Source organism: Acipenser ruthenus, chromosome 12, assembly GCF_902713425.1.
Source record: "Acipenser ruthenus chromosome 12, fAciRut3.2 maternal haplotype, whole genome shotgun sequence".
NCBI classification, from domain to species: Eukaryota; Metazoa; Chordata; class Actinopteri; order Acipenseriformes; family Acipenseridae; genus Acipenser; species Acipenser ruthenus.
The window spans coordinates 6,571,571-6,591,731 of record NC_081200.1 but is presented as its reverse complement, the minus strand read 5'-3'; the positions used below and the strand labels follow the sequence as shown (position 1 = coordinate 6,591,731).

The window sequence follows — 20,161 nt, the reverse complement described above, 5'->3', positions numbered from 1 at the left end:
CATTATTTTTATAAAGAATTGGAGTATTTAGACTATTAATGTGCACATGTTGTTTGGAATATACTGATATAATAATGGTTGCTGTTGTCATATCAATAACTGGAGCATTCACTGCAATAACGGTTTCTTTAATTTAATTAGGCAGCTGAAAATTAGAAAGGGTGATATTTCACCCATAAATACATGAATTGCTGGTTTTATGTGGAGTGGTGCAGAGCGGTATTTTGTTATGTCATCGTGGTCAATGCACTGATTGTTATGTTGGTGCTTGGTGTTGGAGGCACAGTAGATGGCAGCTGCATGCTGCATTCTTTCCTGCTTTTGAATAGGATGACTGCTCTGTCAGTGTTAGGGATGGCTGGGCAGAGCTGTCAATGGCAGCGCTGGCACCGGCAGCTGCCAATAAGAAATGCCTTGTGCCACAAGAAAGATCTCTCACTTAAGCATGAAGAAAGGGAGCTTTTTACAGAGGAGGATTGACCTCACATATAAAAGCACTGTAAAGAGATGGCTTAATTGAGCTCTGCTCTGCAAAACTTTTTTGGCTTTGGATCACAGCTTCTAAAGTAACACGTATAACAGTGACTTTGTGCAAGGACTAGGCAAAAGGTTGCAACCACTGTTTTGTTATGCAGTAGGGAGCCTTTACCCTGATGTTCAGTGCATGGTTACTTTCTCTGACAAACATCTGCTTTCTCAATAACAAGCCTTCTGTAAATATAGCACAAAACGCTAAAGGAATGTTTACGGTTTCATACGTTTCTAAAATCTAAATGTCATCAAATGTTTGTTACATCCTTTATGCCCTACCCCCTCCCAGTTTAATCCTGATGCCATTCATCTCTGCCCTGGAAATGTAATACATTATTTAAAGGTTCTCTCCCAGATTTAAGTTGTTGTTTTCTTGTAATTAACTGAAGCCCATCAATTATTCATTTTTTAAACATAAAATGAATAAATAAAATATTGCGGGCACAGATATATATGTGTGTGTCTAAATGTATAATGTATGTAAGAGTAGATTTATTTGATGATGGTCACGGTGTTGTATATGTGTGCTATAACTGTCAATCTATTCTAGTCTTTTCTATAATAGAGATTTTCTGCCTCAGCACCTGTAGTGGATGACAGAAATCTTATTCTGTACCCTCTGTACTGCGCAGGGTCATTTATTTGTGCAACCCTTTGTCTGTACGTTGTTCAACAAACTGACAAAAAAGCCACCTCTTTAGAGAATTGATAGATCATTTATTTTCACCAGTAGCTCTCCTAGAAATCCATACTCATCTAAAAAGACCCTTATATAGGTTTTAACCCTAGGATGCAGCCCTAAAATACTCTACACTGTTCCAGTGGTCAGGTCTGGAAGACCTGTACAAGAAACAATGTATATTTGCTCAAAAAAATGACTTATTGATCTCTTTATTTAATATAATGTTAAATGTCTTGTATAAGGTCATGCAAAAGCCTGAATAATGTATGTATACCAAAGAGATTTATGAACAAAGTATAACAAGAAAAAATAAATACAATACAAATGCTCTAAACTGTGTAATGGTGCGCATTGTTTCTTCCTCTTTTATTGTTATGTAATAAAGAAACTAAACGACCCAAGAAGCGTTCTTCACTGCAGGCAGTCGCCACACAGAATGTGGCTGTGCTCCTTGCACACACAGCGTTCACATTTGATGTATTTCATGGAGTTTTCGCGGCCCTTCTTCATAGGGCAATAATGAGATATTTTCTTCTTTGGTTGACCCTACTCTTGGCTATGTGCCGCGTGTTCTTGCATTGCTACACCACACTTCTCCAATGAGGCGACAATGACTTTAGGAAGCCGGGGACTGCCTTCCAACCTGCTTCTCATGAGTGCTGTGACCATTTCCCTTACAAGTCCTTGTAGGAACAAGCGTCACATGTGCGTCAGCCTTTCTCTGTATTCTGGATGCTGTGATTTGAACATCGAGTAAGCATTGAGGCTATATCCAGAACATTGTAGCACAGGAACATAGGCCACCTTCTGGGTTGTCGCTTCCATGAATATGTACAAACCATCTGGTCCATCAGGTTGGCACCACTCTCTTCCCTGTTGTAATAGTTTTTTTTTTTTTAAATGTGATTTTTATTGATTTCCATTATATACAGATAACAAATTCAATATACAACACTGCTACAAATTGATCCATTTAACCACAGCCATTGTAATACTTAATGACATCTGTTTTCTTTTTCTGGCTCTCATCATCCACTGACTTGTCGTGATGCATTGCGCTCAATAAAATGACAGCCTTGCCGAATTTAGTACTGTGAACTCGACTCTTAGAAGTCTTCATCACAGCAGGGATGTCTGGCTTGAGGTTCTCTACAAGAAGTGTCAGTCCTTTCTCGAGCAGTGCTTCAGCGAGGGGCATGCTTGTGAAGAAATGATCTGTTTTAATGTTGTGACTGGTATTTCTGAATTGACTGCACAGTTGCAGTACGATGGTCGATCTTCTTCACCAGGCTGTTTTCCAGTGCAGACAATCCCATCTCGAACATAGAATTTTAATGGAGAACAAACCTTTTATGGCAGTTAGCAAGAAATAGTTCCTTTATGAATCTGAAAGCTGAAGTCTCTTGCTTTCAAACCTCAGAAAAAGATATCTTCAAAACTTTCAACAGACATTGTGGCTTGAATCATTAGGTTTGAGAGTTGATCTCCAAAGAGCTCCCGAGTGCAAATGTCACAGTTTTTTTTTTTCACATCCTGCTAAAAGGGTCAGGCCCAGAAAAGCTAGAAGCTTGTTTTTAGATACATCCTTTCTATCTTCTTACTTGCTGCTGTTCTTTGTCCTTCAAGGTTTGTACAAACAGATCCCAGGCATCTTTGTGCTGAGAGAGTCATAGTGTTTAATGACAAGGAAAGCAGAGGTGGAAATTATAGTCAAGACAAGCAAGACAACAGTAAAATAATTAGGGTCTGCTGGACCCCATAACTGGGCAATCAGAGTAGTAATAAGAATGTAGCTTTTTCTCCTATTCAATTTTTTTTTTAAACTATTCTACAGAAACATTTGTCACTAAATTGTAAAAGTATTAGAAGGAGGTTCATGGCAAAATATGTATCTATAACGAAATGATTGAACTACAAAAATCATGGAAAATATATACAAAAATCACTACAACAATCAGGGCTGCATCCTAGGGTTAAAATAGTGAAAGCAAGGCAAACTGTATCAGTGGCAGCATATTAAAGCATAGGCAAGCATTGTAAAGAAGAGTGAGGTATGGTAAAGAATATTAATAAACATGGCAAAGCAGGGTAAATTACAGTAAATACACAGTATAACTATATGAAATCATGGTAAAACTGCAGAAATACTGTGCAAAAGTACACTTTTATAAGGGGAGTCAGATGTACTGTTTGTACACAAGATCTTGGTTTATTGAGCTATACAGTAGCTTTATTAAGATACACCACAGTTGTCTGCTACATTTATCTATTTATAATAATAGGATATTGCTGTACAGTATAAATGCTGTTTTATGGCACTCAATCATTTGGGCAAATCTGTATAGATAATTACATATATTCCTAAACCACAGCGCTTCAGTAAAATCTCCTCAGTATGAATGGAATGCATAATATGTGTGTTGTAGTTTGAAGAGTACAGTCCACAGAAATATTTCTGCTAAAGAGAGGCATATGGTTAAAATAAGCCACATACTGTATTGCAATAACAGTGTGGCATTTCCATTTATGAACTTTAAAATGATTTCACTTTGGAATGATGGGTGCACATAAACCGCAATACCTATTATTAATCCCCTTGCAGTCCTCAAAAACTACCAAAGCGAACATCACTTGATAATTATTCATGAACATCGGCATGGAAAGAGTAGGTGATAATAATATATGCAGGACTGCAAAAGTATTTTTTTGTAAAGGACTACTCAGGGCGCCATGGTGATGTTTGGAAGTGTCTCTTTGGCAATGGGTCAGTGAAATCAACATTTTGGTAATGTTTCGCTGACTGGTGAGGTATAGTGTTAAATACTATTGCAATAGCCTACTTTAAACCATTTAGAACAAACACTGCCATCCATCATCCACCTGTGACGTGATGTGATGTGAATTCTGATCTACAACATTAGCAAGGCCAAGAATCACAGAGCCACAGATAGATCTTACAAGTATAATCCTTTGTTCCATAAATAATATTTTTTTTGGTCACTGAAAATCATGTTGTGTGAAAGACTTTCTTATTGAGGTATTTCAAGTATGCAGGGTGTTCCTCCCTCTAAAGCATGCACATCTGCAGCACCAGCAGCCCATTCCAGTAATATTCCCTATTCCATACTCAGAGGTTTTACATCAGCTCTGTTTTGAGGTTGTTTGCGTTGTTGATATTTAGCCTACCTGTTACTGGCTCACTGGTGTGACTCTTATTGTGAGGATTTACCCAGAATCCCACATTGATTCGCTCAATATAACAATTAGTCAGTTTAATACTAATGCGTACATGCAATACATAATGATCAATTCCAGGGATGACAGACTGTGCAGTCCTCATTCCTCTGGTCCAACAAATACACTCTATACAAGCCTTTTTATACCCGACCTGTGGTGACATCATTCTTTCACAATTCCTTCTTTTATAACTGTTTTCAATATAACTTGGCACCCTCTTGGTCCTTCCAATAAACACACAATTCATTTTGTAACTTTTTTTCCCCCATTACAGCTGTGGTACCCTCTTGGACATTTCTAATAACAATGCATGCATCTGACACACACGCACACACCCTGCTAATAAGATATATCACTGCAAGAGATTACAACACACAGCCATCCTCCATATGTCATAGCCTAATAAGGAACATCTTATCAGTAACTTCCACAAGCTGGCCTTTACATTGAGAACTTACACAATTCAAATAGAAGGTAAAGAACATACAGACAAAGCATAACAACATATAAAATAGGAAAATATTACAAAACAACACATTTTTTTTCTGTTAACATAACCCAAGGCCTACAGATTAGAGTACAGTTCTGTTTGTTCTCTGTCTGCTGTGTGTTTTGGGTCTATAACATACTTTATGGAATTCATATTTGTACTTTGAACCGACTACATTTTATAGAGGGGGAAGGCCTGCTGTGAAGAAGCATTGATTTAACAAAGTACTCAAGTATCTTTGGCCTGTGTATAGTGCAATTACCTCAGACTCTGTATCGTGTCATGGGTTAGATGCCTTCTCTCAAATCAGAAGATTGAAGGCTGTATTTTTTATTAGAATTGAAATGGCAGTTTATTTTAAGTGGACCGCAGATTGGGTCTAGGGGTATAAATAAACAAAAGGTTTACTTTTATTGTTATCGCTAGTAATTAGGAATATAGTAATAAGTACATAACTGGCCAAAAACATATGACGTGTACAGAATAAGCCATGTCATACGCACAAAGAGCATGAACACTAGGGGGCGACCGAACACATGTCTCTGAAAGTTCCTTGGTCGGTGTGTTTAATATACAACGACAGCTACGTTTTATAGTTTAGCTACATTATTTATTTTTTTCTATGGAATTCTCCATTCAGCTGGAAAATCTTTGCTGCAAGGTAAAGATTTTATAAAAATTATACAAAAATGTCAGCTGCCAGCAATCAGACCACTGCTAAACCCGTCCATTGACATGTTGCCTGCATCTTTTCCTGAATCATTTCAGTAACGCTTATCAGCAAGGTAGTGCTAAAAACCAGGATTCAATATAAGTACACCCCTCCTCTCTACTTTGGTTGAATTTGTTTTTGAATAATTCACATGCCTCTTCTCATCGTAAAATGTTTTTTTTTTATTATTGTAGGTTTACGTGTAAGCTACGCATACGTCCACAAGATGGCACACTTTCCCCTAACAATTCTGTTGCATAACCGAAAACCTTCTCAAAAGAAACTCCACTAAACTTTTCAATATGCTGTTAACTTTTGGAGACGGGTTTTCAAACTTTTGTTAACTATTATTTTATTTCTTGCTATTCTTTTTTTTTTGCTTTTCTTTAATCACTTCTTCTTTTAATGTACGTGATATGTATTGCGTCACTTAATGTGGCTGGCTACTGTTTCTACTAGGGTTTCGCGTCTCCTCCCCCTAATCCCGACCGCATTCAGAGAACTTTGCTATCTCAGGGTGCATTAGGAAAGGTAACACAGCTTCAGTTTCGTTTAGATAATTAATCGGATTTTTAAAATTATTATTGTTACTCTAATCGCATACACACAGACACACATACAGTGCAGGGATGGATGTATCGACAGAGAAGTACAAGAAATGACGTGTTGTAAAACAAAACAAGTGGGAATGATACCGGTAAGTACAGCAATGCTTTTGGATGACTCTTAATTTGCAACCTAAATAGTTGTTAAAAAGAAACAAACTGCTGGTATGTTTCCATATGATAACAGACAAGCCAGTTTGAATGAATAACTGAAGTTTGCATAGGGTTGTGTGGTTTGCAGTGTCTGTGTTCTCTGTACCGGCGTAAGGACATATTTTAACTTCGCTGATATTGCGTAGTAACATGGGTATTGATATGAATTTAAACCAAGGTTAGAAGCTAAAATCTTGCATTTTGCACTTTGCTGCGTGTTTTGTTTGACCAGCGTGTATAAAAGATCTTAAATATGCCCTTATTGTGATATCGCAGAGAATCTTGAAGATTCAAAAGGTTGGTATAATCTTCGCCAACAGTAGACTAAAATGAATCGTATTTAAATCTGTACAACTACACAATCCCGTTTATGGTTAAAATTGTAAAATAAATAACTATATATATATATATATATATATATATATATATATATATATATATATATTATTGGAATATTTTGAGAAAGACAGTATGTATATTAATGTGTGATATTTTCTTTACCTAGTTTCACCAGTAACCAGTGGACTTTTAATTCACTATGTGTCTTTCTCTGCTAACCACTAAGAAAATACATTATGGAAAGGGGGAATGATGTGGATGTATCCAACAGTAACATCATGCCTCTTTGGAAAAGAAGATCTGCAAACTATGCTGGCTCAAGAGATCCCAGTAAACCTAAAGCCAGGCCCCTCAGTTACCAGATCGACGGGGTCATGATGACTGATTTCCCCGTAGAGGATAAATGTGCCTTTACCTTGACGCAACCAGCAGAAAAGATAGTCACCTCCCCGGGGGGTACAACGGTTCTGAAGCATGTAATGGACAAGCCCACCCGGGCAGCTCGTGTGGTTCGCAGCATAAGCATTGGGCGTTTATCCAATGGAAAGCTTTCTTTCACTAAGCGGAAATCACGGGACCACAAACAAGTGGATAACCAACCGCCACAGACTTTGGAAATTAATAAAAACAGTGACATCAGGTCTTCCTCTAATGAGAAAACTCCGTCCCCAGATAACAAAAGAGATTTGCAGAGAAGGATCTCCATCCCCCCGACGACCCTGACTAAAGAAAGTGACCAGATTGTTTTTAGCTCAGGTCCAGGAGACTTGCCTGCAAGGACAGCACACACACCTTCCAATAATAATGACATTGCATTCCAGCAGGCACCTCAGTTTCTTGAAAACGTAGGGAAAACTTCAGCGTCTTCCCTGGTTGAAAAAGTGGTACTCCAAAGACAGCTCTCCACTACCTCACAGAGCTCAGACAAAACCCCATCAGTAATATTAAGCACCAACAGCCCTGCAGCTTTAAAGATGGGAATGCAGCAGCTCATACCTAAAGCACTGGCTTCAAAAGTGATCAAGAGCAACCAGAATCTCGTAGACCCCAATAAGAGAACTCAGCGTTCCCGCAGCATGGTCGAGACCAGCAGCAGCTCTTTTTTCCCTTTGGGAGATGATGAACGGGAGACAGACTCAGAGTTAGACAGCCCTGGGACCCTGAAGCGAGGGCTGAGGACCACTTCCTACCGAAGAGCAGTTGTCAGCGGGATCGACTTCCACGCTGCTTCCCCTAATGGGAAAAAGGGAAAGAGACTGTCGCATCCCATCCTGAGGTCTGTGGAGGAGGACAAGGAGAAAGGTTCCAGTTTGGGAAGGAGCAAAGTAAGATATCACCTTGATATGAATGTTTAAGAGATAGCCAGTGCAAAACCAGTTTGACTGAATTTGCACCAGATAGTGATGGTTTTTATAATAGAAATAGCCTGGGATAAAGATTCAACTGAGCTGTCTTGCTCTGTGTATAATTCAAGTTCAAGTGCAGACTAATTAGTATTGGAAGTAATTCAAAATTATTAGTCAACCTTAAATTTAGCACTTTACAAATTAGATAAGTACAGGGTCCCAGTACCACAGGTTCTTTGGAACACAGTCAAACATTTCTTCTCCTAACAGTTTGAATGCTTGCATTTATGTTTTTCCTCGATTCAGTTGCTGTGGGCATGCTTTATAGCAGAACTGTGCTTTGTCCAGCCTGTTGAATACCTTTGAAAATAGTACAGTAAATGCTACATGATACATTTCCTTTGATATTGGTATTTCAGTTCATATTTAAACTGAACTAGGTGAATTTAATTGCTGTCGACGGATCTGGCGACATCTGTTGACATACTGGTAAGTGTGAAAACTAGGACCAAACTGTGACTAGCAAATGGGCAGTAAGCCTGGATTCTGAGGTGCCAAGGTCCTGTTAATAGAACCACTAAACTGAAGTAAAGCTAACTCAAACGCTCACAATAAACTGAGAATTGCAGAAGTCATGTTGCCTTTGAGAATGACCGTTTACATGTGTAACTCCTGATTTATTTTGTTTTGTCTTGTTTCATAAATTAAAAGAAGAAGGGATTACCTGCGCAGGGAACTTTCGATAGTGAAGGTACGTGATGCCACGACTCTGTTTGACATGATGATACATCCATCATACCTAACATAAATGTTTATCATTACACCCCTTCCTGTGATTAATGAACCAGAGATGCTTGGAGCATCCATCTCCTCGGAACTATTTAACTCTTCATGTTAATGTATCAAAAGCAGAAACAGACACCCTTGGATTATACTGTTCAGTATAAAAATATGGCCTCAAATTGTACATTTTAAATGCTAAAGAATTCTCATTGGAGGGCACACACAGTTCAAGGTTATGCTATTCAGGGTTATGTGATAGGAACAAATTGTGATAGTTACTACAATGTAAGTTAAGCATATAGGAGGCAGTGTGGTCCAGTGGTTAAAGAAAAGGGCTTGTAACCAGGAGGTCCCCGGTTCAAATCCCACCTCAGCCACTGACTCATTGTGTGACCCTGAGCAAGTCACTTAACCTCCTTGTGCTCCGTCTTTTGGGTGAGATGTAATTGTAAGTGACTCTGCAGCTGATGCATAGTTCACACACCCTAGTCTCTGTAAGTCGCCTCGGATAAAGGCGTCTGCTAAAAAAACAAATAATAATAACAAGCACAAATACAATGAACATAACATTGTTTTGAATACAAAGGCAGTTTGTTACCTCAAGTCTTCTCCCCCCTTGGCTGGGCTAACCAGCTTTTAGCAGGTGTCGTTTTCAGCACTTACTCTAGGCTCCGTGTGTGTGTATATATATATATATATATATATATATATATATATATATATATATATATATATTATTGTTGTTAAAATGGTAATGTTAAAAGACCTAAAAAAATAAAAAATAGCAATACAAAAAACTTTTTTGTCAAACGTACTGTACTGTGGTACGTTTTACTTTTAGCAGTGCATAATTATTTAACAGCCAGGAATACTCTGAATAATACCCATTAGATAAGAAGTGCATTTGCATGTAAAAACACTTTCACTGCCTGTGAATGATGGCAAGCACCCAACAGGAGGTCCCCTTTATATGAAAAAAAAAAAAAAAAAAACCACGTTGGAGATTGTTAACACTTCAGTAGAGAGTGAAAGAGGCTGGTATTGGTTACAACAGAGAATGTAAAGCAAAGCAAAATAGACACGCAAGACTAAAACAAGGAGCATTTGAATAAGAAAATTCACTCTGAGCTTTCTATCCATAAAACCCTGGTTAGGCGTTGAATATATTTTTTATTTTTTATTTAATGAAAATAACTTGTGTGAAATGGTCTGAATTTCCCGTAGTTTATTAATACTTTTAAATTTATTTTAATGAATGCTGATGATGTTAAATAAAAAAAGAACACAATATACACAATCAATATTTATACATGTACTTAATGAAAACTTCGTTTAGTTAAAATGAAGGGTGGCATTCTGTTCGATTTCACACTCATTCTTGGGTAATAGTTCCTCAGTCATCAGTCGTCACAAATGTATTTTTGCAATGTTACAGAAGACGCGGTGCTGTATCAGAACTATAAGGAAAAAGCTCTGCATAACGACTCTGATGAGGATGCTGAACCCAAGGAGCAAAAATCTGACGAAAGGATTGTTGTTCAATACAAGCCATTGCGATCCACTTGGGGTCAGCTGTCTGTGGTAAGTGACTGCAAATACACTGCACGTAATTTATACATGGCTTGTAATATACTTTGCAGATTCTGATTGTACTGTGGTCATTCCCACTTAGGAAACTGATAGCGGCTTTGTGTTTGTGAATGCATTGAGTTCATGTACTTATATATTACCAAGAAAACCCTGTGCTGTGTACGCAGTTGGCAACGTGTCCTCTCACCTTGGAGAGTGGCTACTGAACTATTGAATAGGACACGGTCACTTTACAGTGGACAAGCCTTGTATTTTTAACTTCATGGAAACACAGCTGCATCAGTTGTCTGTGTCCTGACTTATTATTTATAAACATTCAGGATCCACTGTGGCTCAAGTATATACACATTGTTTACAGTTTCTATTCTAAAAATTGAGCAGGAATCTTCCATAATGCTGTTAGCATGCTTTGCTAGTTATCTATTTATTAGGAAGGGAGAATTGGGTTTCAAACTAACTCCAAAGAGATTATGTTTACTAGCTTTACAGATATTCTATCTTGAGACAGTGAGCGACAGAAGTGCTTCATCACCTTCCCGTTAAAATAAAGAAGTGCAACACTTTAGGAACAAGTTTGCATATAAAAACATAGAAACAATCGGAAATCAGACACATCACAATCAGCAAATGTGTATATTAGCCATTCTCCTCTGTGTACATTTGTGAAAGGGCTTTATTGAGATTTCATGATGAAATGGGAATTCCACCCACGCTGGCATGAACTGTTCTGGTGTGGGCAATGGCTATCATAGTTTTGCCCCTATACTTTTGATTTACACATCACATGTGGACCTGTTTAAGCAGGCATCTGCTGTAGCATTTGTGGAATGCTCCCAGACGTGTAGATTAGTAGGATCAGCTGATAAACTCTCTGCAGTTCTGTTGGGTTGAAGCTGAAGACTATTAATAGACAGAGCTGTGTTAGTTTACTGTTACTATTTTGCTGTTAGTAAATGTGCCACTTTGGGTGCAGCTGAGGTAAACTGTAGTGTATGAAGACTATCAAAAGCATTCTTTAACCTTACTAAAAATCTGGGTAGAACCCAGATGAGTGGGATAGTCTTATCTTCTAATCTAAACCACATGCTACCCATTTATTTTATATGAAGATTTCAGTTCAGTTTGGTAAGATGCAAAAATAGGGCACGAGGAAGAGGGCTTTCCTTGAGTCGCCAAGTTAAGTTTGTGGTTAAAAAACAAATAAATGTTTGTGTGTGCAGAGAAGCTAAGATCTCGTACCCTATAACACTGCATTGAGAAAATGTATGTCAGTGGCATTGTAATACATTTTCTCAAAGAGGTGCAAGGGGGAGTTCTGGTTGCCGAGGTGACTAGCTTAGGGGCGTGTCTTGATGTCATAGCTAACAAGATATTTTAATAACTCTGTTAAAAACATAAGAAAATGTAGAAACAAGAGCAGGGCATTTGACCCATCTAAGCTCGTCCGGTTCCTGGTAGCTGATTGATCTCAAAACTTAAAGGATCTAAGTGATTCTGCCACTTTCATTCAGTATATTGGTTAAATGTCCAGATTTTATGTAATAATAATGACGTATTTTCATTTTGATGCCTGTTATCTGGTACTGTATTACGTGAAACAAAGCCACGCATTATGGAGATGTTGTGTTTCCTTGGTCATTTCACCGGGAGAGAGACTCCCCCCGCCCTTTCAAAGTGACGCAGCAACAGACAGCAGCACCAGCCCTCTTGCTCCCCAAACCTGCTGGCTGTTTTTACTTTTCCTTAGTCTAAGATCTACAGCCAGGTCTTCCAAAAACTGTGAAAGACTTTTCAAAAAGACAGATGTTTCCACTTCTTGGATAAAGGACTGCACCGGTACATGTATCTGCAGATGATTCTGTCTTAATAATAAACCTGTTTAATTACAGAGACGTATTGACGAATTCAACCTAAAAATCATACACTGAGTAAAATGTGACGGTGTGGATAATGGATGAATATGTGTGTAGGTGTTGAGTGGAATTATGTTTAATATGAAAACGCACTTCAACTTCAGGCTACAGAGCTTTTAGAAATGATCCCTAATAAATTACAGTCCTACATTTTCGAGAAATATATATATATATTTTTAAACGGAGCAAAATGATAAACCTACCGTACTGTAGCGTCTCTAACCTGTCACCCTTACATAATTGTTTAAACTTTAAAACCGCTGCTAGCAAGTATCAAAGCCAATATGAATCATGCTTTGTATTTTTACAGGATGGGGTAGATTAGAGCCAGCTTAATCTTTTTAAGCTCCATATACAAAACATAATCTTTATAATTCGCACACAAAAAAATATATATTTTTACATCAGCTTTTCCTTATACCTATGCTTTTAATAATTTAATCTGCAAATGAAGGACTACCGCTCAAGATTTTCTATTGATATGGATCCTGTTACATCCCGCCTTTTACAAGCCACAGCTGTTTGTACCTCTTATCCATTGTTGTTGCTTACTTTCAGTTAAAAAAAATCTGCAGTGTGGTTGCATTTTGGCATAAAGGATACCAGGTTTTTTAAACCTTTGTTTCCCATGCATTTTCTAAGACCTACAGTTAGAGGTGTTAAATCAAAAATATGTTTTCCATTTGTATTTCAGGTCAGAAAGAGTGGAATATGTCAACAATTAAGCCAGGAAGAGAGAAAGAGACAGGAGGTACTGGAACATTTTATTTTCTTCTTTAGCTGTGCATTTGTGGTCCAGAAGACACGCTGAGTAGTTTTTGAAAGTGTTATTCTTATAAATTCCTTACAGCACACTCCTGCAGATCAACAGCTAAATCCTTATGCTCATGCCCACTTAGCTTTGCATACAGAAACTATGCCAATGGAGTTTTTGCTTTAGGGAGTTTCCTCTAGGGTGAAAACTGTGGTATGTGTGGGCAGACAGAGGGGACATTTTAAACCCTTAACTATACCTTATAATATACCCCACAGTTGTAAAATAACAGTTTAGGTTTTAATTTTTTTGAGGGGTTTTGTAAACAAATGTTTCGCTCCAATTGCTGCTGACGATATGAAAGTACTGTCGATTCTTTTTAAGCTTATCTTAAAAGGTTCTTGCTTATACATTCATCAACAACCAGTTTGTGGTACCTTGAATCAGCTGTCATCATGTCTCAATCATTGTCATGGTTTACCGAGCGTATGTAATTAAAAATACAATGTGTGTTTGTTTTATCGTCATTTCAGACCATTTTTGAAGTGATTTCATCAGAGCACTCCTACCTGCACAGTCTCGAGATTTTGATTCGGTTATTTAAGAACTCCAGTGAACTGAATGAAACGATGACCAAAACTGAAAACCATCACCTCTTCTCCAACATCGCTGATGTCTATGAGGCAAGCAAAAAGTATGTTCTTATTTTTTTTTTTATCTCCAGTCTCTTGTGATTTTAACAAGCCACTGTGTTGTCCACTTCTGAAAATGGGTTTCATGCAAATGTTTTCGGTTTTTTTTTTCTTCTTCTTTTGGTGCGTCAATTGCATGTAGAACTTAAACTTTGAATCCTCCTCAGCCTACAGCCATACTTTACAAAATAACTATAATGTGAATTACTGTCAAATTAGAAAAGAAAATGGAGCAAACTGCAGCAGGCAGTGCAATTATCAGTATTCCCTTACAGTCTAGCAAGAAATTCACTGGCAGAATATATATATATATATATATATAAGAAATCAGTGTGTTGTGTTATTCCTTAGGTCAACGGTTCCCAAAGTGGGGGTCATGACCCAAATATGGGTCGAGGCAAGGTTTCTGATTGGTCGCCAAACAATCTAAAAAAATATGACGTTCAGTGCACACTATTAACTTTTTGTGCTTAGGTTCAAAATAAATATAATTCACATACAAATCATTAGCAGTGATTATGTAAACAATGTATTGTTTTATCACCAGTATTCTCCTTTAAATATGAACCAAAAAATAAAGCATAAGAGGCCATTTTATGAGCGGTTACCTGTGATTTTGAAAACAGTTAAAATGGATGCAAAACGAAAAAATGTCTAATCCTACTTGCAGCTCAAAGAAACAAACAAACAAAACTCGCAATTGCCATCTTATATTAACTTCGTGACGAGGATCCGCACTCGTGTTTATTTGTTGTGAAGAACAGTGGCTCACGAAAGCCTTAAACCATCAGCATCTAGAGATACGGCATCCAGATTCTGTTGGGAAACGACACGAGTTTTACCAGAAGAAAGCTGATCAATTAGCTAAACAGCAAGATTAAAAAATCAGTCACTGTCTCTTAGAAAGAGATGAATGGATCCTACCTGGTTACAATGCATGTTGCAAAATACTAAATAACTGCACAACTGACTGTTGTTGGTATGCATGCAATGCATGATGTTGTATTGAAAATTAAAAGTGGTACTCGGTATGTTGTAACACATTTTTAAATTGATATTGTAACATGGAGGTAAAGGAAGCAATCCAGACAAGTAATGTGGTCTCAAATGTAAGTTTTTTTTTTTTTTTACAAGAACGAGCAGTTTAATAAAATTAATGCAATAAACAATAACGAACAGGATAAATAAAAGGGTTTAATAACAGTCTCTGCGTGTCTGACTCGGTAATTAAAAAAAAAACAACAGATTCTCTCCCACAGCTCTTCACCCAGCCCCCCCTTTTGCCAGGCTTACATTTCACTCAGTTGTGCATGCTCCCACAATCAAATTGGTTAAGTAGTATTGCAGTTAAATAATATTTTGAATAATATTTGGGTCGCCAGTCACAAAGTTTGGGAAACACTGCCTTAGGTAATGATTGTGAAGTACATGTTTTTTGGTTTGAGTACCACAAACTACCATAAATTAATATATCATTAACTTAAAAAGTGAATTTGTTTGACCCTTGGGTCATTAGTTGTCCACAACTTTATGAACTGGAAATTATCTGTATCTGGTATAATATACTGGCCAGTTTAAAGAACGCAAGGCAGCAAATATTTGGATTATTGATATTTTAGAGCTACTTTTGAACACCTTCTGTCAGTCTAAAATAGTGTCTTTGTGTATGCAGTGCTGCAAACTAGAGCCGTGAGATAAGTAACTTGGCAGATTATGAGATGTTATAAATAATAATTGAAATGCAGGCAGACCTCACTGAATACAATAGGAGTGCTTATTGAACCAGCTGCTTTGTTTCAGTGTTATGGCTCCTGTACCGTTTCCCATGTCTCTGGGTGTGTGTGAAACTCCTCTATTGCCTATAGCGTTATTTCTGCATCCTGTCACACAGGAGCTTGGGAAAGCATTAGGACAAATGGTAATTCTGTTGCTTCTAGGGTGTGCAGTTTTAAACACGTTTTTGATTTGTTGGAAATTTCCGTAAATTCCAAGAGAAAATATGATTCCTGTAAGAACAGATTACAATGGTGTGTTCCAACATGTCCAATAGACTTTGGGCAAATCGCAGGGATTGGGAGTATTCAAAAATAAGAAGTGATAGTATATTCCGAAACAATTATCTATGATCTAAGTCGGGTAGTCTGTTTCTCAGGAGGGTTGTATGCATCTACAGTATGTAGCTGTGCTCGTGCTTGTCTCGCTGACTGCATATCTCTGTTTCAGTCCTGAATTGTTTTTGTTGAACTGAAGAAGGAATTCCTTTATTGAGTATACATGAGAACAGGACACTTTTATTTCATTTATTTTTTTGTATATATTTATTCACTACCTCAGACTGGGACCGAGGAGTCCTGCTAGGTTCCAACTTGATTTCCAACAGCATGTGTTAACATATGGCGCTAGACTGAAAGGGTTAAAGAAAAGAGTTTGTTCTTTAAACTCAGCTTTGGATATGTTATTGTGTTGACAGGCTCTTGCAAGAGACTGATGATTCGGATTGTGGGACCAGAATTTCCCTGAACACTGCCAGTTTCATTATTGCAGATGTGCCAAAGTTTTGCTCCTGCAGTATCTCGTACTGATGATGCAAGTTGTCTTGTTGTTCTCTATCGCTGTCTCTGTTGCTTTCATTATCAGTCATGATGATGTGCAGGTTTCCTCAAAACCTTAATGGTAGCTTGTGTCTTTGCTCAAATGAAACGACAACAGTATATAATGTTCTGTGTGCTCCCCATAAAAACATCTGTTTGTATGTTTGAAACGGAAACAAGGCAAGCTATTACATTCAACAGTGTGCATTATTGTGTTGGGATCAGGAGCATTAATTAACCAGTGATACTGTATGAGGGGCATTCTGTGTCTCGCTCTCATTTCGACTCGGGTCCTGCAGTCTGTACATTGTTCACCAACACTAGCTTGAACTAACAAAGGTTGAAGTCTGTGTCAGACAGGGATATGAGGATCACTGTACACCACCAATACATCCAGCAATACATCCAATTGCAATAAAACAGTAAACCACTGAAAATAAACCAATGATTTGACCATAGGAACGGTCACATTCCTAGACCTCAAATATTACATATTGATTCATAATAAATCGTATATATATATATATATATATATATATATATATATATATATATATATATAATATATATATAATGTTTTCATTGGTATTGTCATGAAGTGTTATTTTTATTCACTGGGAATTTTTATTTTCAAATAAAGCACATATCACCCAAAGGCTTGCTTTTAAATTCCTGATGCAAGTCTGGCAATTCAGAATTCAGCAGTTACAATGGGGTGGGAACTCCGCACCCAAAACAAAAACTAAAACGTCCTCAATAGTTCTGATTTTTTATTATCTTATCAGTGTTTTATATGGATTGTATTTGTTTAGTATGCATGTGCAGTTCTGACAGGCTGGTTTCAAAGTTTTATCAGCACAACTTGAACTAAAGGCCTGTTAGCCCTTTGAATTGTTGCAGTGTTTGAATGGCATGGTTACCATGGCAACAGTTACTACAGAGCTCAATACTGGCAATGTTTACACCAACACATTCTGCCTTATCTTTTTTAAGATCGTTTTATTGACTGCATTTGAACTTTCTCTTACAAGAGATTTAAGATGTTCTGTAAAGGTTGCTGAAATCTAAATCCATATGGGGTGTTAGACATTGTCTTAATGAATGCATTGTGCATCCTTCTAAGAATCATTTTTGCGTTTGTGAACTTAAGGTTGAGGAATTTCTCTAAATGGCATAATAACTTTTGTAAAAAAAAAAAAAAAAGTTCATTTAAATCTCTACTTTTAAATAAATGTTATTTTAGTTTAAATTTTGTATTTAGAAAAGTATTTAAAAGTGGTCCAAGGTCTAATTATATATATATATATACATACATATACAGTATTGAAAAAAGTCTGTACAGAGTTATGAGCACTTCTGAATTAGGCAACCTGATCTTACAGTTTACCTGTCCGAGTCCGCAGAGACACACTTGGCCGCACACTCTCAACACATCTTTTTAACTTAAAACATGACCACTGCTATTTGTATCAAAAAAATGTAAAATCAGAAGCCAGGCCTCAAACACGTATGAGAGTCCCCACAAAACACACATTGTTTGAGCAACATAACAGACAGCAGCATTCCAGCCAGGCTTTCAGAGCGCCTCACAGCTCACTGCTGTCAATAGAAAAGGAAAAGATCCAGTGAATCTTTTTTTCCACCTACTGTATGGGGCCTTTGTTCAGCCCAACGGAACACTCGCTGCTCCAGCAGTGAAATGATAGATGGCTTTGAAGGACAAGTGAAACAGTGTAACGGCAGCCAGATTTTTTTTTTTTTTTTTTGATGTATTCTTGTTTCTGGGGTTTTTAGTTACAAACTTCTCTAGAGTTTAATATCGACTTGACAAGAATAGACTGTTCTTCTGATAAGCGTGCATGTTCATCTTTGAGGAATTATACATTATTATGAATGGAATACAAGAAAGAACAGAACCACAGGCAAAAAAAAAAAACAAAAAACAAATCCTTGGCCAAACGAGCAACTTGGAAATCCTCTAAATTGCAGTTCAGCATATACCGTCATGTAACTAGTGCCAGGGGAGAGAAAATATACGAAGCAAGGTTAAAAAAAAACAAAAAAAAAAACTTGTAGCCATAGTATTCTAAGAAGAAAATGTAATATCTGATGTTTTTTGAGACATTTAATAAGAGGTTTCTGTTGTTGAAAGTGGGCAAAGTGAAACTGAAAAATCCATTCTTATCTAACCTACGTAAAGTTTACTTGGGTGTGGCAGAAGTAAACACCTGCAGCTGATCTACAAGCACTTGTCATGTAGTATCTCTGTATTCGCAACCAGCTAGTGTTCTGTAGACTTTTATTGGTTGTGCTCCGTTGAGTTGTTATTGCTCATGACTGTAATTGGACAAAGACACCAAGATGTTATTTCTGCATTTTAGAACATATGTCATGTCTTTAAATCCAAGGTTCACACTTTGTTTGCATAGCTGCATCCTTTTGTGTGCTCACGGCAACTTGTTAAACAGGTTAAGTGTCGTCAGATGAAAGGTCGGGCAGGCATAAGGAAACTGAACAAGGCAACAACTTTGAGTCAAACTTCTGTGAAAGCCAATTTACTGTAGAACACTTGAAAGCAATGCACTGCTCCACAAAACAATGCTGGCAATTCAAGGTTTAATAAGTAAATTAACATGAAACATCCAGTGAGTCAGAGTTTGCACCACAGCGACTTATATTCTGCTATTCTGCTGTGTGTGATATACATAATGTCTGCAGGTGCTTCCATAATGTCTCCATCACCAGGGATGATAGGAATAAGCCTACAAAACCATTGTTGTTTTCAGTTCTGGATGAAATTAAAATACCACAGCAGGGGACATTGTCAGATCTGTCACTATCATTTACGGTGCCTACCTATACAAACTAAACTAATCTTGGACAAATTCATGACGTATTGTGTTTGGCACAATGGAAAGGAGCTTTGAGGTAGTGCTTCTTCTAGTGATTCAGAAACCATGCTGGGGCTTGCAAGAAAGCATGATGTCACATAGTGTGTGAAGAATATTTAAACTTGATTTCTGCAGCTCCAAGGCGAATTCTCCTTCCGTGCTGTGGTAATGTCTCAGCCATGCTCAGGCGTGTAAGATTTGCAAAACCTTCATGTGGTTTTTGGACAGTGGTTTCAGTTATGGTGATGTATGTCACAGTTACAGTCCCTGACATTTACTTTACTCAGCTTGAACCAAATAGATGTGTCATGAGAAACGCTCTGGTCAGATGAACTCTGAATAGTTATGAAGACTGTCCATCAGACAAAATCAGTGTAATAGCTAAATCATGCCAGTTTTCAATGTGTTAGCTTCAAAGAAGTCCAGATCCTTCCCACCCTCCATACCTCCCATGTTGGCTGGCATGCTGCATTGTCAAGCAGTCCATACTGGAACATTTCCAGGCTGGGTAATATCAACCCTATGATGAAGGATACGACTTCCTTTCATGTTTTTCCAGTTGAAAATAACTTTAAACTCCACTTTCTTAACTCAAATAAATAAGCCCTGTTAGAAAATCATTTGTGATGGATATGTATAAAGAGTTTTTGCATGCTGTTTAGCCTAATATTGAGCAAATATTATGGCAAATAGTTCAGTCTCCCAAAGTAAAATGCTTTTTGTTATAATATTTTTTAGATATTTATTGTATGTTTTAATAACGCTGCCTGTGTCTAATCTGGTATTTTGTGTACACTAAAGAGATATTTTAATGACGTGTTTGGTTAAAATACTAATAGTTCTACTGGTCTA

General features: G+C 37.4%; 1 protein-coding gene across 1 annotated transcript in view; it reads left to right on the top strand.

Annotated features, from left to right (window-relative positions):
• The first annotated feature begins 5,937 nt into the window (after window positions 1–5,937).
• Window positions 5,938–20,161, top strand: part of LOC117416517 (rho guanine nucleotide exchange factor 26-like) — a 37,174-nt gene continuing 22,950 nt past the window's right edge. The window contains exons 1-6 of the mRNA XM_034027637.3: window positions 5,938–6,349; window positions 6,916–8,074; window positions 8,807–8,846; window positions 10,314–10,459; window positions 13,076–13,132; window positions 13,669–13,829. Coding sequence (XP_033883528.3) covers window positions 6,986–8,074; window positions 8,807–8,846; window positions 10,314–10,459; window positions 13,076–13,132; window positions 13,669–13,829 — 1,493 coding nt within the window. The 5' untranslated portion in view covers window positions 5,938–6,349; window positions 6,916–6,985. The remainder of the gene's footprint in view (window positions 6,350–6,915; window positions 8,075–8,806; window positions 8,847–10,313; window positions 10,460–13,075; window positions 13,133–13,668; window positions 13,830–20,161) is intronic.